General features: G+C 42.5%; 1 protein-coding gene across 1 annotated transcript; it reads right to left on the reverse strand.

Moving 5' to 3' along the window:
* On the reverse strand, positions 21,888-24,336 carry LOC109837926 (NAC domain-containing protein 35-like). Its single transcript, XM_020406308.1, has 3 exons — positions 24,044-24,336; positions 22,975-23,243; positions 21,888-22,408 (listed from the first exon to the last, which is right to left on the reverse strand). The coding sequence occupies exons 1-3, from the start codon at positions 24,231-24,233 to the stop codon at positions 21,986-21,988; spliced, it is 882 nt and encodes a 293-aa protein (XP_020261897.1). The 5' UTR covers positions 24,234-24,336; the 3' UTR covers positions 21,888-21,985.

The following is a 24,713-nucleotide window of genomic DNA, read 5'->3' on the forward strand; positions in this document are numbered from 1 at the left end:
CCGGAACAAAAGACTGTATCCACTAACCTGATTGCGGTCCAGTTCGGTGACTTCCCCCCTGTAGCTGCTACAGATGGTGTTATTCTCGTCCATAAAGGGGAGATGCACTTGAAAAACACCGACTTACATAACCAGAAGGGCAAGGGGTTGGTACCCTTCACTATTCCAAAGGGAGAAATCATGTGGGTCCATCCTGACCTAATTGAAGATCAGCAATGGACAAACACCTCATTCAAGCAGACAAGAGGCAAGGCTAAGTCATCCAACATGATTAGCCCCTCTGTTAATGAGAATAATGACCATCTCAAACCTCTCACCGACTCAGAAGAAGAGAGGATCGTCCTAGCAGCATACCCAGAGGGTAACCCCGGTACTCGTTCAGGGAAAGCTTATTTGAGGAACTATGACCAGAATACTCAAGAAGCTGAAGAACAGCCCCAAGACGCTGGGGGTTCTGTGCCAAAGAAGCCGGTTGATAAAGGGAAGCAAAGAGATCTCAAGTTCAACAAAAATCTTCACCAAGATTTTGGTGAAACAAGCGCCCCTTATCAATTTAATGTAATGGCGCAGCTAGCCAACATACCTGCCAGGATCACCCTTTACGAGCTCTTGAAGTTGTCCAAAACTACCAGAGAAGCTCTAATTGAAGCCTTGAAGAACACGAAGAGCTTCATCACTCAAGTTGCTCCAATTCCTAAAGCGTCTGAAGATCAGTCCTGTCTGCAGTGTTTACAAGCAGCCAGAAGCCTACCTTGTATATCATTCACTCAGGAAGATATGCAGGTGAAACATAAACATGATAGACCCCTGTACTACACAGGATACATCGGGTCATCAGAGATCAACCGCGTTCAGGTCGACCCAGGCTCGGCACTTAGCATCATGCCATACAGAGTTATGCAAGTTTTAGGGATTCCCTTACACCGGTTGCACGCTACCCAAACCACCATCTTCAGATTTAATGCTAACAGTACTCGGCCTATGGGAAAGATCAAGCTCAGATGTCAAATCGGAGATCTCAGGTCAGAAGTGGCTTGTTACATCATAGATGCGGACACGTCCTACAATCTGTTATTAGGACGACCATGGATTCACGCAAATCGTGTTGTCCCATCCACTTTGCATCAAGTCATGAAGTATGTCAATGATGAAGACGAAGTTCGAACCCTGATTGCGGAGAAATACCCCTTCAAGGGAGTGGAAAACTTCCACACCGATTCAGTCTTCTACTCAGAGTCGCAAGAGGAAGAAGACGTCGACATAAGTCATCCTTCACTTCCGATGAAGAAGTAGAAGATGCACAAAAGGCTTTCTTCGAAGTCCCGTCTAAAAAGAAAGGGCAAAAGCCAATCCGTCTTGGTAAAGTGAAACCCACACCACTCCGACGGGGAAGTTCAGAAGAAGATGATGGAGTTCCTCAATTTCATTACCATGAACCCAATTCTATACACTTAATGAAACGAATGGGGTATAACTTTAATGAAAAGCAGGGTTTAAACTTCGGGAAAGGAAGGCGAACACCGATTCGAATGTCTCTCACCCCCGAAGGAAAACCTCCGGACTACTATCAAAAAACCGGAAGAGGCGTAGGTTATGTCACAACTCCGTCAGCCTCGGAAAATGAAATCAGTAACTACCTGCGTCACGACCATTCATCTGGAACATCTTCATATGAGTCCGACGTCAGTGTTGGGCCTTTCTTCAAAAGCCTAACTGTGAACATGGTCTCAACTGGTCATCCAGACGAGGACGCAGGGGGTAATGAAGGATTAATCGAATCAACCGACGACCCTTGGATTAAACGCCTCAACATATTGTGGGATATGTGCTTTGAACAGCGTGAACCACCCACTGAAAATAAAGTGATCCAGGTCAACATGGGAGATGAATCTAACCCCAAGCCTATCTTCATAGCTGAAGACTTATCATCATCCGAAAAAGAAGATCTTATATCTCTCATCCGAGAATATATAGATGTCTTTGCTTGGAATTATGAAGACATGCCTGGTCTTGACCCAAAAGTGGCCATGCATCGTCTCAACATCGATCCGGATGCTAAACCCGTTAAACAACAGCAACGCCGGTTTCGTCCAGAGATCATGGAATCAATTGAGTCAGAAGTTAAAAAGCTCATAGACTCAGGTTTTGTTAGGGAAGAACAACACCCCGACTGGGTGGCTAATATCGTTCCAGTGCCCAAGAAAAATGGTAAGGTCCGGATATGCATCGACTTTCGCAATCTTAACGCAGCTTGTCCAAAAGATGAATTTCCTCTTCCTATCACCGACGTCATGATCGATAACACCTGTGGATATAAAAGGATGTCTTTCATGGACGGGTTTTTTGGGTACAATCAGATCAAGATGCACCCAGAAGACGAAAAGCATACCGCTTTTAGAACACCACTGGGGGTATATTGCTATACAGTGATGCCATTCGGCCTGAAAAACGCGGGTGCAACTTATCAACGTGCAATGAATGCCATCTTTCACGAGCACCTACGTAAGAAGATCGAGTGCTATGTTGACGATATAGCAGTAAAAGGTCAACACAAAGGTGATCATCTTACAGACTTGAAGACAATGTTCGATATTATGCGAGCGCATCAATTGAAGATGAACCCGACAAAATCATTCCTCGGGGTATCAAGTGGAAAATTCCTGGGATTTATCGTTACCTCCAAGGGAATCTCTCTCGACCCAGAAAAAGTGCGTGCTATCCAAGACATGCCACCGCCTAAGAATCTCAAAGAGCTCAGGGGTTTGCAAGGGAGATTGGCCTATATTCGTAGATTTATATCAAATCTCTCAGGACGTTGTCAACCTTTTTCCAAGCTCATGAAGAAAGGAGTGTCCTTTGTTTGGGATAAAGATTGTCAAAAAGCATTTGAGGAGATTAAGGAGTATCTTACTCAACCGCCGGTTCTTGTAGCCCCAAAATCAGGGAAGCCATTCCTGTTATATGTGAGAGCCATGGAACATTCTCTTGGAGCTCTGTTGGCCCAGAATAACGATCAGGGTCAAGAGCAAGCCATCTATTACCTAAGCAGGACTATGATGGGAGCCGAACACCGATACAATCCAGTTGAAAAAGAATATCTCGCTTTGGTATTCGCGGTTCAAAAGATGCGACATTACCTAGTGGGACAGACAATTCACGTCATCTCTAAGGTGAATCCTTTGAGAGTTTTGATGACGAAACCATCATCTCTAAATTGCCGGCTTGCAAAGTGGTCCATTCTCTTGTCACAATATGATATGCAGTTTATGCCCCAAAAAGCAGTAAAGGGTCAAGCATTGGCAGATTTCTTAGCTGATCACCAGGTGCCAGGGACATCTAAATTGTATGAAGAGTTGCCTGATGAAGTCGCTGAAACTTACGTTACTCGAGAAACCACACAGGTGTGGAAATTATTCTTCGACGGTGCATCTAGAGCAAACCCTCACGGAGCAATCACCGCAGGAGTGGGGGTCGTACTCGTTTCTCCGAACAGTCACGTAATCCCAAGGGGGTTCTCCCTAATCGAATCCTGCACCAACAATGTAGCCGAGTATAATGCTCTACTATTAGGAATGCAATTTGCCGAAGAACTTAATGTTCAGCACCTCGAATCTTACGGTGACTCTCAGCTCATCGTTAATCAAGTCTGTGGGGAATACGAAGTGCGGCATGAGGATCTCATCCCGTATCATATCGCAGTGCTAAAGCAAGCTGAGAAGTTTAAAGGTTTCTTTATCGAATACATTCCACGAGTTCAAAATGCTTACGCAGACGCTTTAGCTTCGCTAGCGACTTCATTAGCGCTTCGTCCAGGGGCTGAAACTACAATCTCGGTTACAGGACGCGAGTTATACTGTTTTAAGATACCTATGGAGGAAAGTTCCGATGAGATGACGACAGGGGAAGTCTGTACAACCTCGATGGAGTTTGAAGCTAGAGATTAGCGATTCCCGTATATCGACTATGCCATATACGGAATATTGCCTGATGACCCTAAGGAAGCGGCCACTATCAAACGAAAGGTCCTCCAGTTCTATTATGATGCGGTTTCTCAAACCCTATACCGTAAATCACATGACGGAGTTTTGCTTCGATGTCTTTCCCGGAAAGAAGCGAAAGAGGCCCTCAAAGAAGCTCACGACGGAATATGCGGGGCTCATCAGCCCGGAGCTAAATTAGGAGATCGTCTCCGACGAATCGACTATTATTAGCCAAAGATGTTTTCAGACGCAGTCGACTACGCTAGACACTGTCATGCATGCCAAATTCATGGGGACTTTATCCATCAAGCGCCGGGTAATCTACATCCTACATCCGCAACTTGGCCATTTGAAATGTGGGGCATGGATGTTGTAGGACCAATTTCTCCCCCAACCTCCAAAGGACACCTGTTTATTTTGGCCGTAACCGACTATTTCTCCAAGTGGGCGGAGGCAATCCCGCTAAAAGAAGTCAAGACTTCAAATGTGATCAAGTTCATTAAACATCACGTCATCTATCATTTTGGAGTCCCAAGACGAATAGTTCATGACAATGGGACACAGTTTGTTAGTTTTGGATTTCAGCGGTTCTGTGATAAATTTCGCATCCAAAGTGTTGCATCCACGGCATATTATCCGCCAGCGAATGGTCTTGCAGAAGTTTTTAACAAAACCATTGTGAAGCTCCTCAAAAATTTTGTCTCTAAGAGCCGACGAGATTGGGACGAAAGACTCGGCGAATGTTTGTGGGCCTACCGCACAACAGTGAGGACCCCTACAAGAGCTACGCCATTCTCTTTGGTATATGGCTGTGAAGCCGTGTTGCCATTAGAAATCCAAATCCCTTCCTTAAGAGTCGCTATCACAACCGGACTGGCGGAGGAAGAGAAACATCAACGACGCTTGCAAGAACTCGAAGCCTTAGACGACAAGAGACTTCAAGCTCAGCAACAGATTGAACTATATCAAGCCCGTATTTCTAAAGACTACAACAAAAAGGTTAAGGAACGGATTTTCAAGAAAGGTGATTTGGTTCTGGCTAATCGACGACCCATGGTGATGACTCATAAAACCAAAGGGAAGTTTAATCCCAAATGGGAAGGGCCTTTTATCGTTGAGACAGTCTATTCCAACGGAGCTTACCGTCTCATCAACAAGAAAGGTGACAGACTTATGATGCCAATTAACGGGAAATTTCTTAAGAAGTATTACCCATAATTTGCAAGTCTCTTGAGCTTAGCTGGGGGTTGCTCATCAAATGTTTGTATGAATAGATAATTCTCCTACTTTGTATGTCGTCAAGTTAACACTACACCTCTGACGATTTAAGTTGTCGAGAAGTATTATAATAAAGAAAATTTCCTAAGTTGTTGGATTGATTCAATGAGAAAGTCTGAGCAACCTAAGATGTGTCTAGCTTCCCCAAACGCAAGTTCTACAACTGCGTTTCAAGTCTCTTGAACGCAAGTTTCAATCTTGCGTTCTCGGTTCCTATAAAGGGGGAAATCCACACAGAATATCAACTACAACGTGGAAACTTCCAGAGATTACCCAAACAATAACAAAGGGGATCCTCAACAAGTTGGAGTGCGTCAGACTTCTCTGAACGCAACTCAAATCTCAGAGCTGCGTTCAGATCTGTTTGAACGCAAAGTCAGAACCATGCGTCTTTGATAAAACCTGCGTTCGGATCATACAAATACAAAGGAATAATTTTCAGAAATTCCAACATCACAACAAGACTGCAACATCCCAGACAAACACATAAAAATGCAAGAAAAACATCAGCAGTTCATTTCATGCAGATAATAAGTGTTTGAGGAAGTAGCATAGAGTTATTACAAAATCAAAAGTAAGAGTTGCTGGGGTTTAAAGTAAAGAGAAACTCATAAGATGAGCCTCTGTATTCGATATGGATTTTTCGTGCTTCGCCAGCACCTCTTCTCTAATTCTCTTGTGAAGCTCAGCATCAGAAACCGCAGCAGCAGCAGAGGCCTCCTGTTTTAGCACTTTGACAGCCTCCTTCTTAGCCTGAACTTCTGATGCGAGAGTGGCATCCTCAAGGCTGAACTCTTCCTGAGTTATCTCCCCTGCATTCAGTCTGGCCTTGGCTTGGCGACGTTGCTTCTGCAAGTTCCAAATACGAGCCTTCTTCTCTGAAATATCCAGAACTCGGACCCTATCAACAATCCCCTCCTTCAGCATAGCGTCGTCGATGGCCCATTGGATTTTAGACTCCAAGTCTGTGTGCTGCAGCTCCTCTAGATAACGAGCGGCCCCCGAGTATCGATATATCGTCTCGTCAAAGCGCTTAGCGTAGAAGGGGTTGACTTCCGCAAGAGCTTTCAACCCTTCCACAATAGGCGCTCGAAACTCAGAGAAAGAGCCCCACCCGTGCATCACAATGCAGAAAGGTTGCCTCACCAAGTTTTCTAAACGTTTGGAAAGAAAAAGAACAGAATGGGGAAACAGACGAACCTTCTCATCGCACACTCATTCGAAGTCTTCGTGCGGGAAGATCACGGAGATGGGTGGAATAAGAGGAGCGTCTTCTTGAAACAATCCTTCTCCTTCGTCGTCAGATACGACAATAGGTTCAGCAACAGAAGCCCCACCTTACAGCCAAATAAAAAGCAAAATTAGAAATGCAGATAAATGCAAACGCAGTGATCTAAGCATGCGTCAAGATCAGTCTGAACATAAGGAAGCTAAACCTGCGTTGAACAGCTATGAACACAAGGTTTCCTCCTGCGTTCAGGATTAAGGGATCAACCCTTCAACTTATCAATAAACACGGAAGTTTTCTCAACCCTTCAACTTATCAATAAACACGGAAGTTTTCTTCCGCATTCAAGATCAAAGAACACATGAATGATTGTTCGTATCTAAAACGAACAAATCTTATCAACAAACACAGAAACTTCTCTGTGTGTTCAACGTTAAGGGTTTGATTCTTCACCATTACAATGGACACATGAAGTTCTTTCAGTCAAGAAGATGAACAGTTTTCATCAAGAGAAATGCAAACTCTGTGCACATTCAAGATTGAAATGACGAATTTTATTCGTCATCATCAACCAGAACTCATCTAGAGAGTTTCAAGAAAACCCATTGATGAAGAATGCCTGAAATGAAGAAGGCAGCAGGACTTACCTCGAGGACCAGGCGTGGGAGGCGTCGACGTTGGCCAGGAAAAGGATCCGAAAACCTTCTTTGACGGCGGGGTAGGGTGCACCGTCTTGTCGTCATCGCTCGAGCGAGATCTCTTGGAGGCCATCGCTGGAAGATGACACGAAACTGCCGAACAGTTTTTGGAATTAACGAGAAGAAGCTCGTTTCTAATTTCAAGAAGGAAGCCTAAGCGATTAAGGCCCTTGACAAGACCAATCAAGGCTATTTATATATATAATTAATGTGGGTAGTATAAAGTCCCAAGACTCCCTCCCAAAGGAGGTCTCTTCGTCATCAATACAGCCGCTTCAACTTCCTATTAGACGCTGGACAAAACCCCACGTCCATAAAATCAGACCAAACGCAACAATCTGGAGATGCGTTCTTACAAAAATACGCAGCTCCACTCAGGAGCGTGAACGCAGGGGGTACCCCTGTTTCTAGAATCTGACTTTTGGGAAAATATGCTGCTTGGGTTTAAAATTCCTGCAAAATTTAGACAAAGTAGTGGACAAAGTCTTTCCAATCCCAATATTAAACCCATAATGGGTTCCATTCCTACAGGATTTGAACTCCATCTTCCTCAAAGTTGCTCCAAACGCAACACTTCTAACTTATCGACTCTCACCAATAGAGCGATAGGTCCCCAAAGTTGCTCCGATCGCAACACTTCTACCTAAGTCCTCAAAGTTGCCCTGAACGCAACACTTCTACCTTATCGACTCTCGTCAATAGAGCGATAAGTCCTCAAAGTTGCTCCAATCGCAACACTTCTAACTTATCGACTCTCGTCAATAGAGCGATAAGTCCTCAAAGTTGCTCCAATCGCACCACTTCTACCTTATCGACTCTCGTCAATAGAGCGATAAGTCCTCAAAGTTGCTCCAAACGCAACACTTCTAACTTATCGACTCTCACCAATAGAGCGATAAGTCCTCAAAGTTGCTCCGATCGCAACACTTCTAACTTATCGACTCTCGCCAATAGAGCGATAAGTCCTCAAAGTTGCTCCGATCGTAACACTTCTACCTTATCGACTCTCGTCAATAGAGCGATAGATCCTCAAAGTTGCTCCAAACGCAACACTTCTAACTTATTGACTCTCATCAATAGAGCAATAAGTCCTCAAAGTTGCGCCAAACGCAACACTTCTAACTTATCGACTCTCGCCAATAGAGCGATAAGTCCTCAAAGTTGCTCCAAACGCAACACTTCTCACTTGTCGACTCTCGTCAATAGAACGATAAGTCCTCAAAGTTGCTCCAAACGCAACACTTCTAACTTATCGACTCTCACCAATAGAACGATAGGTCTCCAAAGTTGCTCCAAACGCAACACTTCTACCTTATCGACTCTCATCAATAGAGCGATAAGTCCTCAAAGTTGCACCAATCGCAACACCTTCCACTTGTCGACTCTTAACAATAGAGCGACGAGACTACAAAGTATGCCACGTTAATATTACATTCTTGGCACTTATAGGATTCTTCCAGTATTTAAGGCAAAAACATAATACAAGAAGAATAAATAGTTGCTGTCGCAATATTAAAATGGTATTTCATTGTTCCATGTCAAAACATGATATGAAAAAGAAACAATGAAATGCCAAAAGGCAGCACTACCTTTATTCAAAAGGAAAACAAGGTGACCTAAGATAAGTGTTGTTCCTACCAAAAGAACGATACAAAAACAGGCTCATCAATTCATCAGATTAAATGAAGCTAGCTGAGACTTAATGTCAGAAAGTTTTTCTTCATGGTCGGCCCGAACCAGCATCTCGGCCCGTTTCCGAAGCTCGTCCTCACTAGACAGCATGGCAGATACCTCCTTCTTAGCCTCTTCCAGAGCACCAGCCTTGGCACGGTAATTCACCAGGGAAGCAGCACTTTTGACGTTGAGCTCAGTGACAATAGATTCTTCTCGTTTGAATTGAGCCTTCATCCTAGTCAACTCCACTTCAGTGGCAGCGATCTTCTCTCGCAAATTCTCCAGAGAAGTATTCGAAAGTGTCAGCTCAGCTTGTTTTTGAGCGTGTAGTTGTTGCAGTTGTTCAACCTCAACCTCTTCCTCAGCTATATGACGTCGAGCGGCTTCATACTTATTGAGTTCTTCGGCTCGAATCTTCTCAAAAGTAGATGCAATTTGCGCTTGGATATCAGCGCGACCCAAAGCCTCCAAGAATCTGAGTTGTCCCTCTAGACGTGAGATGGCTTCGGAGCAGCGCTGAACAACGTCGACGTCACCTACGAGCTTGAGGTTGTTCAAACTGTTCGTGAGCATGGGCTTGAAGGTATCAAAAGTATCTCGTCCGGCTAGTACAACCTCAATTATTTTCTTGGTAAGCCCTCCCAAGTAGTCAAGGGAAATCCTGACAAAATCTGGTACGTCTATGGGGTTCGAAACGATAATAGGAGATGGCACAGAAACTTCTGAAGATGCTAAACCAAGTAAAAGACCAGCAGGTGATTTCGGTGTAGTGGCTTGGGAAGGAGTGCCAATATCCAGCTGAGATGAACTCGATTGCAAAGCCATCGGTTCCCCCATTTGAGATGACCTTGGCACATCTACAACTTCTGTAGAAGCTAAAGAAATTGTCAGTAAAGTCGTCGGTGGGAGAGCCGCCGTTGAGGTCTCCAAGCGAGGTGGCTCTGACACCTGAGCAAGTGGTAGCATAAGTTGTTGTGTCGAAGGAGGGGTGACAGTACTCGCCTCATGTATCATAGGATCTGCATGAGAAAATCGTTTAAATACAGATTAAAGATTAGTCGAGTCGAAACAAACGACACTTACCAGTAAGAGGTAGGGGAATGTAGGGTGACGCTTTGTCGGAGAAGGATGGTGGAGGAATATTCCAATCATCGGGATCATCGCTGTCCTCACCCAGGCTGTCATTATTCCCTTCATTTCCACTTCGGTTACCATCTTCATCTGTGGCATCCGCACCATCGCTATGAGCCATAGGTTCCTCTCCGCCCACCGGAGGGAATGCTGGCGCATCTTCAGCAACAGTAGGCTTTGCTATGATTCCAGTAGTGGGGCTAGGCTGTGAGTCGCCTATAATTGGTAATAACATAGAAGTGGAAGGAGACTTGTCCGTGGCTGAGCCTTGCTGGGCAGCCTCTAGAGGTTCTAGAACATGGGATATGTCTTCTGCAACATGAGAGGCAGTGGAGGCTGTATCATGAAGCGTGTCTTCGGGAACAAATATTCCAATCATCGGGATCATCGCTGTCCTCACCCAGGCTGTCATTATTCCCTTCATTTCCACTTCGGGTACCATCTTCATCTGTGGCATCCGCACCATCGCTATGAGCCATAGGTTCCTCTCCGCCCACCGGAGGGAATGCTGGCGCATCTTCGGCAACAGTAGGCTTTGCTATGATTCCAGTAGTGGGGCTAGGCTGTGAGTCGCCTACAATTGGTAATAACACAGAAGTGGAAGGAGACTTGTCCGTGGCTGAGCCTTGCTGGGCAGCCTCTAGAGGTTCTGGGACATGGGATATGTCTTCTGCAACATGAGAGGCAGTGGAGGCTGTATCATGAAGCGTGTCTTCGGGAACAAACTCTGCGCCCCCTGCAAAAGATTCATCTCCACACTCTTCTTCATGTAATGAATGAGCAGAAGAATCATGGTCTCCTAAAGCAGGACAAACTGAGGGAAGACCAGGCTGAGGCGAGAGTTCCATAGCAGTCGATTCTTGTTCTTCATCTTCGGTACACCATGCTTTCTGAGCATCAGACATAAGTTTGGAAGCAGGGGGTTCGAGCGTTAACTTCCGACGAGCTCTTTTGTCATACTTGACTTCTTCGACCGGCCCTAGCGACCTCTTTCCAGTGGCACTCTTACTCCGAGTCTGAACTCTTGAAGGTTCTACCTCGCGAGTATCCGGCATCCTGACCTCTTCCTGAATTGGCTCTGGTGATTGTTGCCGTTCGTCCTCTGGAATCGACTTCTCATATGATAAATATTCGTTAGCACCATGGGCGCGGAACCTTTTGGCACTCTTCTTTGAAGCATATCATTTGCGGATGGCCTTCAAACAAGAAGTATTCATATTGTAAGCTAAAATCTGAGAAGCGGCCTGGTACCAGGTACAGAAGCTCAAAGAGGTACGTGCATTGGGCATCTTATGTGGTAGCCGGAATTTTGCTCCGGTACAACCAGCCACCGAGTAGTACCAAGCTCGTGCTCCTTCATACACATTACCTGTGTACGCAAGAGTAGGGTTTGGGTTCCCAACATAGAGCTGATCATAGCCAAATTGCCGAGAAAAGCGATAAGGCTGATAAGGTTCAATAAAGCATTTCCTCCCTTGTCGAAAAATAAGATAGCCCGGGCGATTGTTTATGAGCCACCAAAAGGCACCCCCGCTAAGCATGGTAAAAGAATTCGGTCCCGGAGTGTCTTGATGAAGTTCTCCATACGCGCCGCCCTCGAAAGCGGGAAACTTGCAAGCAATCTCTTAATTATAATCCCGTCTCAATATTTCACGGAATTTAACTTGATACCAAACGGCCCATTCAGAGGTTTCTAATTGCTGAACAAGAGGAGTTAAAGTGTCACTTGATTCAGGAGTCGTCATTATCGGAGGACAGTGCAACACGAACCAAGATACCAAATAAATGTATGGCATAGGCACTCGAGGGGTTGGGGTCTGAATGATAGTCTTCCCGTCGGAATCCACTTTCTTGACAGCACGTGGTAAACGCCGGGAAGACATCCTCCTCAACCTCGCAAGTATAATGAGAAGTTGCGTCATTGATACGTTCGGTGATTTCCTCAAGGGTACTGGCCGCTAAGCGAGTCACCTCAGCTTCTTTGTCCCACAGATTGTGGAAAAGATATTCCGCCCATTGTCCTTGTTTCACGCCGCTTGCTCTTTTCCCAGTAATTTGCGCACATATCTGGAAATGGCACATCAATTCCCAGTAAGTGTCGTAGATTTCGGGAGCACCATTTTTCAGGATCTCTAATTCCCTGCTTCCGGGAACAAACTCCTCATAAGGCAATTCTCCAAAAGACAGTCCAGAAATTTCAAACATTTCGTGGAGAGCGAAGCCCAGTTCACCAACTGGAGTGAAAAAGGTGCCGGTGTGAGGGTTGTAGAATTCCAGCATAGCGAAGAGTCCGCTGTAATTCGGAGGAATGCCATATCGAGTGGCCATTATTGGAACTCTCAAATCTGAAATTCTCAAAGGTTCTTCTAGTTCCTCCAAGACGAAATTTATCATCCTGGCCCACCAGTCCGTATCACTGGAGTGAACCCAAGTAGGGGCCCTGAAATCCCGAGCAGGGAACTCTCCTTTGACAGAAATAAATGTTCTAATGAACACCTCCGCCAATTTAGCAGACTCTCCGATAGGATGCTCTTTTTGGAATAAACCTAGTTTCAAAGCCATAAAATTATTGAAACCAGCGGGATGAGTACCCCGATGAGTGATGTGCCCCGTAGCAACACCGCCTTGGTCCTGAACAAGTTCCCAATTCATCGACCGCAGGATAGAAACACACTGATAATAAGAAAACAGCCACATCCGCTCCAAATTTGGAAGGAAAAGGCGACGATTATTGACAGTCCTCAGCCATTTGTAGTTCCCTTCCGACACCCGCTTGGGGTCCATCTTTACAGAATCCCCGAATAGGAAAGATGGCTTCTTTAAAATCTCACGCTCTGCGGTTTCAAATTTGGCATTCGTAACCAAAGACCTGAGAGTCTCAGGAAATGCCTGAGTGATGAGTTTCGCCGGCTCTTTGTGGGTGTCCTGGAATATTGGATACTCAAAGGCAAAACTGAAGATTGTATTCTTCACCGCACCTCCCGCGTGACCAAAGTAGTAGTTGAACGAAAGAGGATCGTTGGAGTAGCACACTGCAAATAAGGAAAAAATCAATCAGAGGAAGTCTAACTCAAGAATACAAGGTTCAGACCTACGTCCAGATCATTAAATGCAGAGCCTCAACCCGCAGCTAAATTTCTGAACGCAAGGTGTAGACCTGCGTTCGGATTCTCGAACGCAGGGTCTCAACCCACATCTAAAATTTTGAACGCAAGGTTCAAACCTGCGTTGAAATTTTATGAACGATGGAGCTAGCCATGCGTTTTCTTGAAATTGATTACCAGCTCAGAATTATCTCTTGAGCTTAAATATAGATCGTCAATCAAGGGTTGGAGATGAGAGACCTGTCAAACCAATTTCCAACGGTTCAACCTTAGCCGAAGGAACATCCTGAGCTTGGGCGGTCTTCGATTTAGAAGCCAATTTCTTCTTGGGTCCCATGGCAACTGTGGCGAAGAAGACGAAGATGGGCGAAGTATTTAGGAACGGATCCTTTCCTCCGTTGAAGTGCTGGAGAAGATGAACAGTAGCCCTGTTTAGAAATCGAGAAAAAAGGGGAAAAGTCAAATGACTTTTTGATTTGACCTCAGTGGCCCACTTATAAACAGATGTAGCTGTCAAATCAAAGCGGGATTTTAGGTAAAATCTCACCTGAAACGTGATTCTCGCGTTTTCAAAAAGAGGGGTTTCAACTCCCGAACGCACCCTCACGGTCAAACAGTCGAACGCATGATTTAGACATGCGTTCTGATGACCGAACTCAGCCTATCACATAAATAACTCCTTTAAAGGGGTTAATATTCCAAGCAATAACCCCAGATAAGCTGATCAAGAAAGAAGATGAAGTAAATCCCTCCGAGGCCATCCTTCTGACTAAGCTGGGGATGAAGTCCTTTTGATACAGGCTCGTGGTTCTCTCCATCTATGACGACAGATCTGTCTTAAGCTCAGAAATGCCCAGCTTCCCTGAAGACGACGAACTTAGCCAAACAAGCTAAAGCCCAAGTCATTACAGATGAACCAAAAAAGAATGATGAAGCCAACGAAGACGCTCCACTCAATCTGCGATGAGGTGCATTTGATCAACATAATTTTTGGGTTCCAAAGTGTTTCGAAAATTCGTCCCAGTCAACCGCGAACTTTCGAAAACTTTGGAGAGGGTTCTGTAGGCTGTCTAAAAATAATAATAGATAGCAGATTCCCCACCGATGATGGAAGTTACAATCTGACGACTTCCAGAAGGCTATCTTTAGCAACACTCTGACAGAAAGAGATTACGAATCGACGATCTCTTCAAACCAAGACGTGGAAGTCCTCCCTACGTACCATCGTCAAGACACAACACCAATACAATCACCTACACAGTTTCAACCGCTGCAAACACGAATGCAGCTTCTTATGTGAGATGATTGATCTCTTTACTGGTCATTGGTGTCATCCATATATAAAGACAGAGAAGCTCGAACGCAGCTCTAACCGCCACCAAGCGCAGCTCCATCGCTGTCAACGCAGCTCATCAACCGCTGCCAAACGCAGCTCCATCGTTGCCCAACGCAGCTTATCAACCGCTGCCAAATGCAGCTTATCAACCGCTGCCAAACGCAGCTCCACTGCTACTAAACGCAGCTCCATCGCTGCTCAACGCAGCTCATTAACCGATGCCAAACGCAGCTCCATCGCTGCCCAACGCAGCTTATCAACCGCTACCAAACGCAGCTCTATCGCTGCCCAACGCAGCTTACCAACCGCTGCCAAACGCAGCTCATCAATCGCTGCCAACGCAGCTCTATCGCTGCACGACGCAGCTCGTCACAATAGCTCTTTCCAATCACCGCCAGAACGCAAGTCAAGGTTCTGACTCATTCAAACGTGATCGTAACAACTTTGAAGCTGTTCTCTACCCACGATATAGGGAGTGGTTTACGTGGGTTGTTACACCCGATTAATAGGGTAACTAAACCCCCATTTAGGCGTGGATTATGGGGGCAGTTATACCCCTAATCCCCCTATAAATATCAACAAACTCAACAGAGTTAAAGATCGGATTTTTGATAATCAGATCGAGGGACGGATTTTTGATAATCAGATCGAGGGACGGATTTTTGGAGATTGGATTTTGATTACTTGGAGAGGATCTTTTGATCAGATTTCCTAGAATCAGAAAAAGAGGATTAACTCCTTACACAGTCTGGGAAATCAACAAACGGAGGAGCTCTAAACCGTCGATATTTGGCTTATTAACCGAATTATTTTTGGTTTGAATAACTCTATTACGAGAGTTTGTTGCTTGTTCTGAATCACGAAACTCGTCAAGAGTTATCAGCCAGACAAGACTGTTGTTCCAGTGAGCATAGATATTCGGATCGTCAACGAGAAGCAAACTCGATACAAGCATTCGAGGGAGGCATCTCATCGCTACCAAGAAGGACCCAGAATTAAACAAAGGAGAGAATCCAGATCATTCTCTTCTCTTTTGCAATCAGAAATCCAATTGTAATCGAGAGTTGAGAGAGTTGTAATCATTTTTTTTCTAAGCAGTTAGAGAGAATAAAATCAAATACAGTTCTTTCATTCATTTTTCTTATTACAAAATTTCCACAAACATGCACTGAGTTTGATGATACGCCAAGGGCTACTTTAGATAAAGCATCAGTTTATACTCTCATCTCTCTGATCGGTAAGCATGTTTTATTTCGAATCTCCATGCATTTTCCTTCTACGTTCCAACCGTTTTTGCATGTAGGTACACCAACTCTTGGGACCACAGCTGTTACTCGTCCTCCAGAGCAGCAGCGTGTGCAAACAACAACTCCTTCGCCAGAACAGCCATTGTAGGAACTATCGATGACAACTCCTTCGCCGACGACATTGTTGACAGTTTCTCTCATTGCCGACGACATTGCTGAGAGTTCTCCGGGAGGTGGTGGTAAATCTACAACTTCTTCTTTTTATAAAAACAAAAACTTTTGTATCACTTCTTACTGTTTTTTGAACAAAAAGTGATATCTTTATTTTTATTTATTATTATTTTTTGCTTCCACTGTCTCTTTTATGTGCCATATTCTGACTTAAACAATAAAAAATAATTAAAAATACCAGAGGCATGATTTTAACTTAGCATAACTTCCTACACAAAGCAAAATTTAACACTTTTCCTTATTATCATTTAAGATAATTTTAGAATGTTTCAATTTACTGGGATGTTTATGAATACTTGTCATTCTGTTGAAAGAGAATCAACAAGTTCACTTCTTCCTCTGTTCTGCTTTCACTTTAAACACTGAAAGAAAGTTAAGAGTGCCAGAGGTATAATATTAATGTAGCATGCATTTTCACTTATAGTGAAATTCAAAAAATTTCTTTATTACCACTAGGATAATTCTAGAAAATTTTTAATCCGCTGGGAATTTCTATGAATGCTTGTCATTCTATTAAAAGATAATTAACAAGTTCAAAAAGGGGGTTTAACTGTCAGTCGTATAGTGTTAACATAACAGATATTTGAATATGATTGATAAGTTGATTGTCAGAAGTATGATTTTAACTTGACCGGAATTATTTGTGATCGGGGCAACTTTGAGGACTTATCGATCTATTAGAGAGAGTCAATTTGTCAGAGGTGTAATATTAACTTAACAGAAATTTATTACGATCGGAACAACTTTGAGGATATATTGTTCTATTGAGGAGAGTTGATAAGTTGATTGTTAGAGGTGTGATGTTAACGTGACAGGAGTTTATTACGATCGGAGCAACTATGAGGACTTATCGCTCTATTGGAGAGAGTCGATAAGTTGATTGTTAGAGGTGTAATATTAACATGATAGGGATTGTGGACCTATCGCTCTACTGAAGAGAGTCGATAAATTAATTGTCGGAGGTGTAATGTTAACATGATAAGATTGTGGACCTATCGCTCTATTGAAGAGAGTCTATAAGTTAATAATCAGAGGCGTAATGTTAACGTGATAAGATTGTGGACCTATCACTCTATTGAAGAGAGTTGATAAGTTGATTGTTAGAGGTGTAATGTTAACATGACGTCATCAGAAGTGTAATATTAACCTCTGATGTTAACGTGATAGAATTTTGTTGTGATTGGAGCAACTTTGAGGACTTATCATCCTATGTAAGAGGATTGATAGGTGGATTGTCAGAGGTGTGATTTTAACGTGATAAGAATTTATACTTATGATTTGGACAAGAGTTTTAAGACTTAGCATCTTGCTGGGAAAGATTGCTATTTGAACAAATTTGAGGACTTATCACTCTGTTGATGAGAGTCAATAATTTGATTTTGACAGAGGAATTGTTGTCACATAGGGGTAATGCAAGCTGAATCCAAACTCTATGGGGATAATAGTCATCATAAGTGTAATGTTAACTTGATGATATTAGGGAATTTTGTTGGCTGATATAGCTTAGACCTTGTTGAAGATGTACAGAGGTTTTGACATCACTCTATCAAAAAAGTTTGTGATACATGACTTTCATGAGAGTAACTGTCATGTTGGAAATGCAGGTTGAACCCAACGTTTGAGGTCTGAAATACAATAGTGAGTTTTGTATTTAATTTCTTGAGACGCATAGTTGACACACACGTTCAAGGTTTGAAACACAGGTCTAAATCTATGTTTAGAGTCAAAAAAATACAAGGTTAGGCCTAACGTTTGAGAAATTGGAACACAGCCATGGGCCTTGCGTTTAAGAAGGATAACCGCCTTATCCTGTAATGCTGAGATTGTGTTTCGGGTGGTTGGGATTCTATTCTAGAATCCCACGTCAAATTAACAGCTTGGATGTTGTTTATAAATAGACCCCTTTTGGGGTTGAATTAAAAGTTACTTAACTCTTCAGCTTCGTCTTAACTCCTGAACGAGAGTCCTAGTTTCCTTTAAGATTTCTGACGATCTTCACCCATCTCCGACCATCGACAACAATGGCACCAAGAAGGATGAGTTATGGTTTGAAGAAAATTGTGGGAATGACTTTGGAAACAGCGTTAGGTAGGGACGCCGGTGGTGTTCCTACTTCCACGGCCACGCCGTCGTCACTGCCACCACCGCATGCACCTGCCTCCTACATTAAGCAATGACAAACTAACTTGTTTCGACAAGTTTTTTGAAACCCTAGATGGGTTTTGGGTTGAACAAGATGAAGAAGACTCGTCTTCTTTTAATCAAAACGCAGAAGTAGGACTCTACATTGATTATGGAACACAAAGATGACATTTTTGTTTTTATGACTAGAAAAGGTTTGGAAGAAGATGAATCGAACGGTGTGTGGTGCGATTAGGTCTTGTCTAACACAAGATTTAAAATATGATGTGATCAATAAGATTTTGGCAAAGAAGATTTGGAAAATCCTAGAGGGCAAGTATTTGATAAAGAGTGTAGAGAACCGTTTGTATTTGAAGATGAGGCTTTATCACTTCCAATTGAAGAAGGGGACCTCTATTGGTGATCACATGAACAACTATATGAAGCTTCTTGCAGATTTGGCGAATGTTGATGTTATGGTTAAAAATGAGGACAAGGCGTTGTTGTTGTTAATTAAATTCTTTGCCTGACAAGGAATATGAGACATTCGTTCTTACTCTTATTAATAGGAAGGCATCACTTTCGTATAGTGAGATCACTGTTGCACTTGTAAACTATCAGCTTAGGAAGAAAGTCAAGGAGTCTTCTAATGATGTTGTAGCGGAGGCATTGGTTACAAGAGGGAAGAGTCCAAACTGGAAGAATTGGAATTCACAGTCTAGAATAGGGCATCCTACAGTTGGTAAAGATCACTGTGTTTGGTGTAAAGAGACTAGTCATTAGAAGAAAGATTGTCTAAAGCTCAGTGAATGGATGAAGAACAAGCATAAGAGAAAAGGGAAACAACCATCATTAGAAGCTAACATCGTCGATTCAGATGGTAATATTTTTGACTCATCTGTTTTTTTGCTCTCTATCAGCCCTACAGGTTGCTATTCGAAGGAATCCGAGTGGATGTTGGATAGTGGTACAACCTATCATGTATGCCCTAAAAGGGAATGGTTCTCCAGTTTTAAGAAATTGAACAATGGTGTGGTGTACATAGGTAATAACCGTGCATGCCAGATCCTTGGGATAGGTAAAATTTGCATCAAGATGTCTGATGGGATAGTTAGAGAGTTACATGGTGTGAGATATGTTCCTTCCTTAAGGAAGAACCTGATCTCGATTGGATCTTTAGCTAGAGAGGGTTTGAAAGTTCGTATTGAAGACATGGTTCTTGAGATTGTGAGAGGCTCTCATATATTGATGAAGGGCATCAAGAGGAGTAACTTATACTACTTGACTGCAAGTACAGTGATAGGTGAAGAGCTGGCTACATCTATTAATTTGACTAAACTATGATATTTGAGGCTGAGATATTCGAGTTTTGATACCGTGCATGGATTGGTGAGAAGTGATTTGACTTGTAGATTGAATTCGTGTGAACATGTTGGTGTGAGCAAGAAGACCGAGGTGAAGTTTGGCATTTCTATTCATCGAGCGAAGGGACTTCTAGGTGGTGTTCATGTAGGTATTTGGGGGCCTTCTAAGGAGGCATCATTGGGAGGTAATAAGTATTTGGTTTCTTGTGTTGGTGACTATTCTAGGTATTTGTGAGTTGCAATCAAGTCTCATTTGTGTGAAGTCCTAGTAGTCAAAAATAGATGGAAGAAGTGTATTGGCTCCTAGTAATACATCATTCTGATTTTGGTAGGGGTTCTTTTCTATATTTGTGCTAAGCTCATAGTAGTTTGAGATACTTCATTAAAGAGGAAACATTAGGGCGAAGAGATGAGGTGACAGATTTGATGAGCAGTTCCTTGATGGAGGAGGATCGGTGTTTGATGTCGAGCATTGGTTTGCAGAGGAGTTCTGGTGTTGAGGCTTCAATATTTTAGAGCCATCTTATTCATAGGTTGCAAACTGTTGCTTTTGGAGTATTTAGATTTTGGGTTGCTTTAGATATTTGGTTACCCAGCATATGGTCACATGAGGATGTGAGATTTGATTCGAGTGCACATTTGAGATTCAGAGGCTTGTTTGGTTATCAGGTATTGGACTCTGATATTGTGCTGAGTAGGTATGTCACTCTTGATCGGTGGAAAGCGTTGAACAGATCGTTGGGATATCACAGCAGGTGGAGAGTGATGCTACTCCACGTTGGGTGGAGATTATTTCACGTTCTCTTGGTGATTCTGCATCGTTTGGGATTCCAACTGATGTGACAAAAGAGTGGGGAACATATTGATGTGGATGTAGAAGATGAGTTGGTTGATTCGAGTGTAGCTGGTGGATACAGTTTGGATTTGGCTATGGCCGTTGGTTCACCTCAGGTGGAGGTGTTTGGTTTCTTAAATTTTGGGGCCATTGAAAACGTTATCACTTATAGATTTATTTGTGATGTTGGAGAAGGGTTAAAAACTCTTATCATTGATTGAGGGCCTTTGAAGGCCAATTGGTGAACTACGTGAGGTATGATTCCTTACAAGCGGATACGTAGTAAGTCATTTTATGATGCAACTGATTTGGTGAGTTGATACCGATATTTGGATTTTTTTCGCATTCTCGTTTGGGTTCTCGACTTGTTGTGGATTGAGTACGTTATCGTGGATTGTTCCACTTCGTACTGGACGCAACAAGTGGGACATTTGGTTTGGTTGGTGTCGGCTCAGTTTTGGAAAAATTTTACCGAGATGGAGAATTATAGAATTGGCGAAGAAATTATAGAAGAACAAGTTTTGAAAGAAGGGGATTAGTTTTGGTCATGTTCGGTCGACAGCGGTGCTAGGCCGTTCGACCGAATACGTGCACAAACCCTGGGTATGATTCAGGGCTTGGTGCGGTCGACAACCGTGGTCGACAGCCAAACCCTGTAATCAAACCCGAGAGTCTGGAGTTGGGTGCGGTCGATTGCTGCAGTCCATCGCCAAACCTTGTAATTGTTTTCTAGGTTCTGTCGTTAGTCATGGTCGACCGCGAGCTTTGGGCGGTCAAACGCCAGTCGAGATAGGCCTAGAATTTGGTTTTCTGTTCTGATTTGGTTTGTGTTTGATATAAATATAGAAACGTGTTTTAGGGTTTCTTGGAGGAGAGTGAATTAGGGTAATTTGGAGCACAGAAAAGAGAGTTTTTCTGAGCTATTGGTTAGGGTTTTATTTGAGAGATTAAGAGCTTTGTTGGTGAGATTAATTTGTGAGTTTGAGTGATTTTGTAATCTCAATTTGTACTCTTCTTCTCTAATATTGAAAACTCATCCCCTTTTTACCCCATGACCGTAGACAACTTGCCAAACCATGTAAAATTTGTTTGTTTGTGTTTGTTCCGTTATTTTGGATTGTTTGGTCTTCTCTCTCAGCGTTTGTTTTATTGGTCCTCGGAAAGAAAGGCAAAAAAGAAAAGAAAAAAAGGGACTCATCTTAATTTGATGAACCGTCTACCATTGATGACCCACATCACATCTCTTATTGTTCCTCTTCTTTTCCTTCTTTCTTCTCCTTAATTCCTATAAATACTCCTTGATTTCTAGCTATGTGTATTCTTCCGTACACCGTTGAAACCTTAGCTAAAACGCACCATAATTAGACCTAAATTCATTAGTTAAAGCTCATCATAACTTGAGAGTTGATCAAGGAGAAAACGGACAAACTGAAGGATAGTGGTGTACTATACTGGCTAGCATTCCGCAGACGCAGTCACTGACAAAGTCATGGACACTCCAGAATTAACTCTTGTAAGCTAGATGCCATCCAGTTACTTTAGTCTAAAACAAATAGAACAAACTTTTTGTCTTGCTCTTTGTATGTATATATACTAGTTCATTTATGAGACGTGTTCTCATTAACACGTCCTCAGCTCTAACTCTGCAAAGTCATGCACAGTAGTAATATCGTTGAAACTACCAAGCAAAATAATACATACGAGTCTTAGAAGTTACAAAGCCTAGTCATATACATGTAATTTGCAGTGGATATTTAACTACTTGAAATTAGAAGTGAAATCCCTTCCGGCATCTGGTTGCTGGAGGTAGTTCCAGTACTCCAACATGCTGAAGGGATGCTGCTGAGGTTGTGATGGAAAGGGCAGGAGAGAAGTGAAACCATCAGCAACACCTGCAGTAGTTGCATCCTCTCCTTCTACTAGTGATGCAGTTGTGGGAACGTGAAGGAGAGCGTGTTGGTCGCTGCCGCTGCTAACTCCCTTCTGCAACTTCTCTGCTGAGGACTGTGAATTAGATGAGGATGAATCTCCAGGAAAGGCGGCACATGCCGGTTTTGGTTGATTAACTGTATTCGGTCGTGATTGTCTTGATGAAGCTGTCTTGGAAGAGAGAGTGCTCGGGAGATTATAATGGTCATCACCGCCTGCTCTTTTGTACACTCGACAGAGCGATATTTCAGCCTGCAAAAGTTAGGGTTTCAGATGCACGTCAAAAAGATGGACAAGGAGAAACAAAAGAACAATTAGAAATAGAAATAGAAGAAGAAAAAGACACGGTAATGAATCTGCCTTACTATATATTGACGGAAAGATTAAGAACAATTTTCAGGATGACTATTAACACTGTACAAATAGAAAATAAACTAGAAGAAGACAAGTTGAAAGTATGACATCAATTGGTCTTTGAGGAGAAAATTTAAAAAGTAGGAGAAGAAAGGATTAGGGCATGCAATGCAGCATGCAGCAGAAGAAAGCTGAAAGACCAGTGGGATATATAATTAATCTGATCAAAAGAACTTCTCATCAAGCAAACCTAGGTTACAAGGACTACCTACATAAAGGAAGCAATTAAAGGATATATTTTGTTTGTACATAGAGACTGGTTAGAAAAATTCCCTGAAAAACAGAAGTTAGTTCTCTCACTCTCAAATAAATAACTGAAACATTCATTACCTCCTGATCTCAAATAAATAACTGAAACATTCATTACCTCCTGATCTCAAATAAATAACTGAAACATTCATTACCTTCTGATACCTATCAGTATCGGCTTGAGGCAGTCGATACTCATTCATAATCCAACTTGATCGAATACCCTTTGGGGCCTTGCCGGAGTAAAATACAAGTGTCTTCTTCAGGCCGATTTGTCGTGAGTCCTCACCTCGGATCATCCTGTCTGCTCCTGTTGCCTTCCAGTATCCGGAGGTTGTCACTCGGTTGGGTCTATCGCCGTTACGGTACTTTCTGTCTCGGGGCACGTAAAAGAACCATTCCTTCTCTCCAATGGCAGCTAATGCTGCAAATATAATAAATTATTAAGGTCCTCAGACACTGAAATTTTGCCTGTACAAAAGGATACCTGATTCTTAAACAGTTCAAAGCATGACATATTTGCATTTGATGTTGAATTAAGAAAAGGGCGAGATAGATATCGTTGACCTAATTTTCATGAACAAGCAGAACTGCAATAACTACGACAGCAATGGACATTTTAAGCACTAAGGAGGCAATTAGGAAAACAAAAGGACCTAAGAGCGCAACCTTCAGGAAACCATGTAGATTGAGAGGGGAATTAGAAACTAAACAAGAAGTATTGAAACTATGTATGCTTGTAACTTTCTAAATTTATGCTCTATTTATCTTGAGCCTCATTAAGCTTAGAAATCAGAAAAATTATGGCGATTAATTGACAGGAGCAGACAACAAGGAAGAAATTTAGAATGTGTCTTAGCTACTAATAAAATCCAAGATCCGAACAATTTCCAATAGTAGGACAAACAAGTTCTCTAAATAACTTAAAAACTTTGACTTCAGATCTTGAAACCTATGAAATAGTAGAAAATCATGGAAAAAGGGGGAAGGATGAGAGAATTAATATAAACTAGAGAACTTGCAGGATATATAGAAATTAAAGCTCCAAGAAACAAATTATTTCCACTAAAGAACTATCCAATAACCTCTTTAGGCCATATATAATTTATGCTGATGTAAACCCTAATCTTGAAATCTAGAATCGGCAATGAACTGAGAGCCTTAAGATAAGAACTTAAATGGAGAAGTTACATAGATAAATATAAAACAGGTGACTAATCAAACCTGGGAGCTCCCAAGGATCGTAACGATACAAATCTAAGAAGGTAATGAGCTCCACGTTGAAACGCTTGCCTTCAACCTTGCGACGCAGGTAGAACTCAATCAGCTCTTCTTCTGTTGGGTGGAAGCGAAACCCGGGCATCACAAGGTCATGTTCGTGGTCGTCTCTGCTCATGTTTTCTTCGATGGCCATGACTCTCGAAATTCATCACCTCTTCCAAGTGCTGACCCTCCACCCCTTTTATTACTAGAAGTCTTGGACCAGTGCAAGTGGGAAGAGATGGTTGAAACTTACCAAGATAAAAATAGATATCAGTACTAATAGTGATTTACTACTACCTACTTAAACAACTAGCCAATCTTGTATATATGAGTATATATAGATAATATTATATTTATATATATATGATAATAGTTATACTAGTTATATAGTAATTAATATATATTATATATATATATATAATATATATATATATATAGTATATAATAAATATAATACTATATATATCAAAACAAGAGGTGAAGGATATATGAGAGATCTCATATTATAGTGTGTAGACTAGCTAGGGGGGCCCGACAAAGGAGAGAAGGGGTTGAAAATTAAAATTGAGGGACGGAGTTATGAGAGAGAGGGTGACACTTTAAGAAGAGGACAGATGGGCGGTAGCCCTAA

Source organism: Asparagus officinalis, chromosome 4 (assembly GCF_001876935.1).
Source record: "Asparagus officinalis chromosome 4, Aspof.V1, whole genome shotgun sequence".
Taxonomy (NCBI): domain Eukaryota; kingdom Viridiplantae; phylum Streptophyta; class Magnoliopsida; order Asparagales; family Asparagaceae; genus Asparagus; species Asparagus officinalis.

What these genes read in the sequence shown, in the direction of transcription:
- LOC109837926 (XM_020406308.1), bottom strand. Translation starts at nt 24,233, where the DNA reads ATGGCCATCGAAGAAAACATGAGCAGAGACGACCACGAACATGACCTT. An exon ending in CGATCCTTGGGAGCTCCCAG is followed by an intron (nt 23,244 to 24,043) that starts GTTTGATTAGTC and finishes TTATATTTGCAG; the next exon opens with CATTAGCTGCCATTGGAGAG. An exon ending in ATACTGATAGGTATCAGAAG is followed by an intron (nt 22,409 to 22,974) that starts GTAATGAATGTT and finishes TAACTTTTGCAG; the next exon opens with GCTGAAATATCGCTCTGTCG.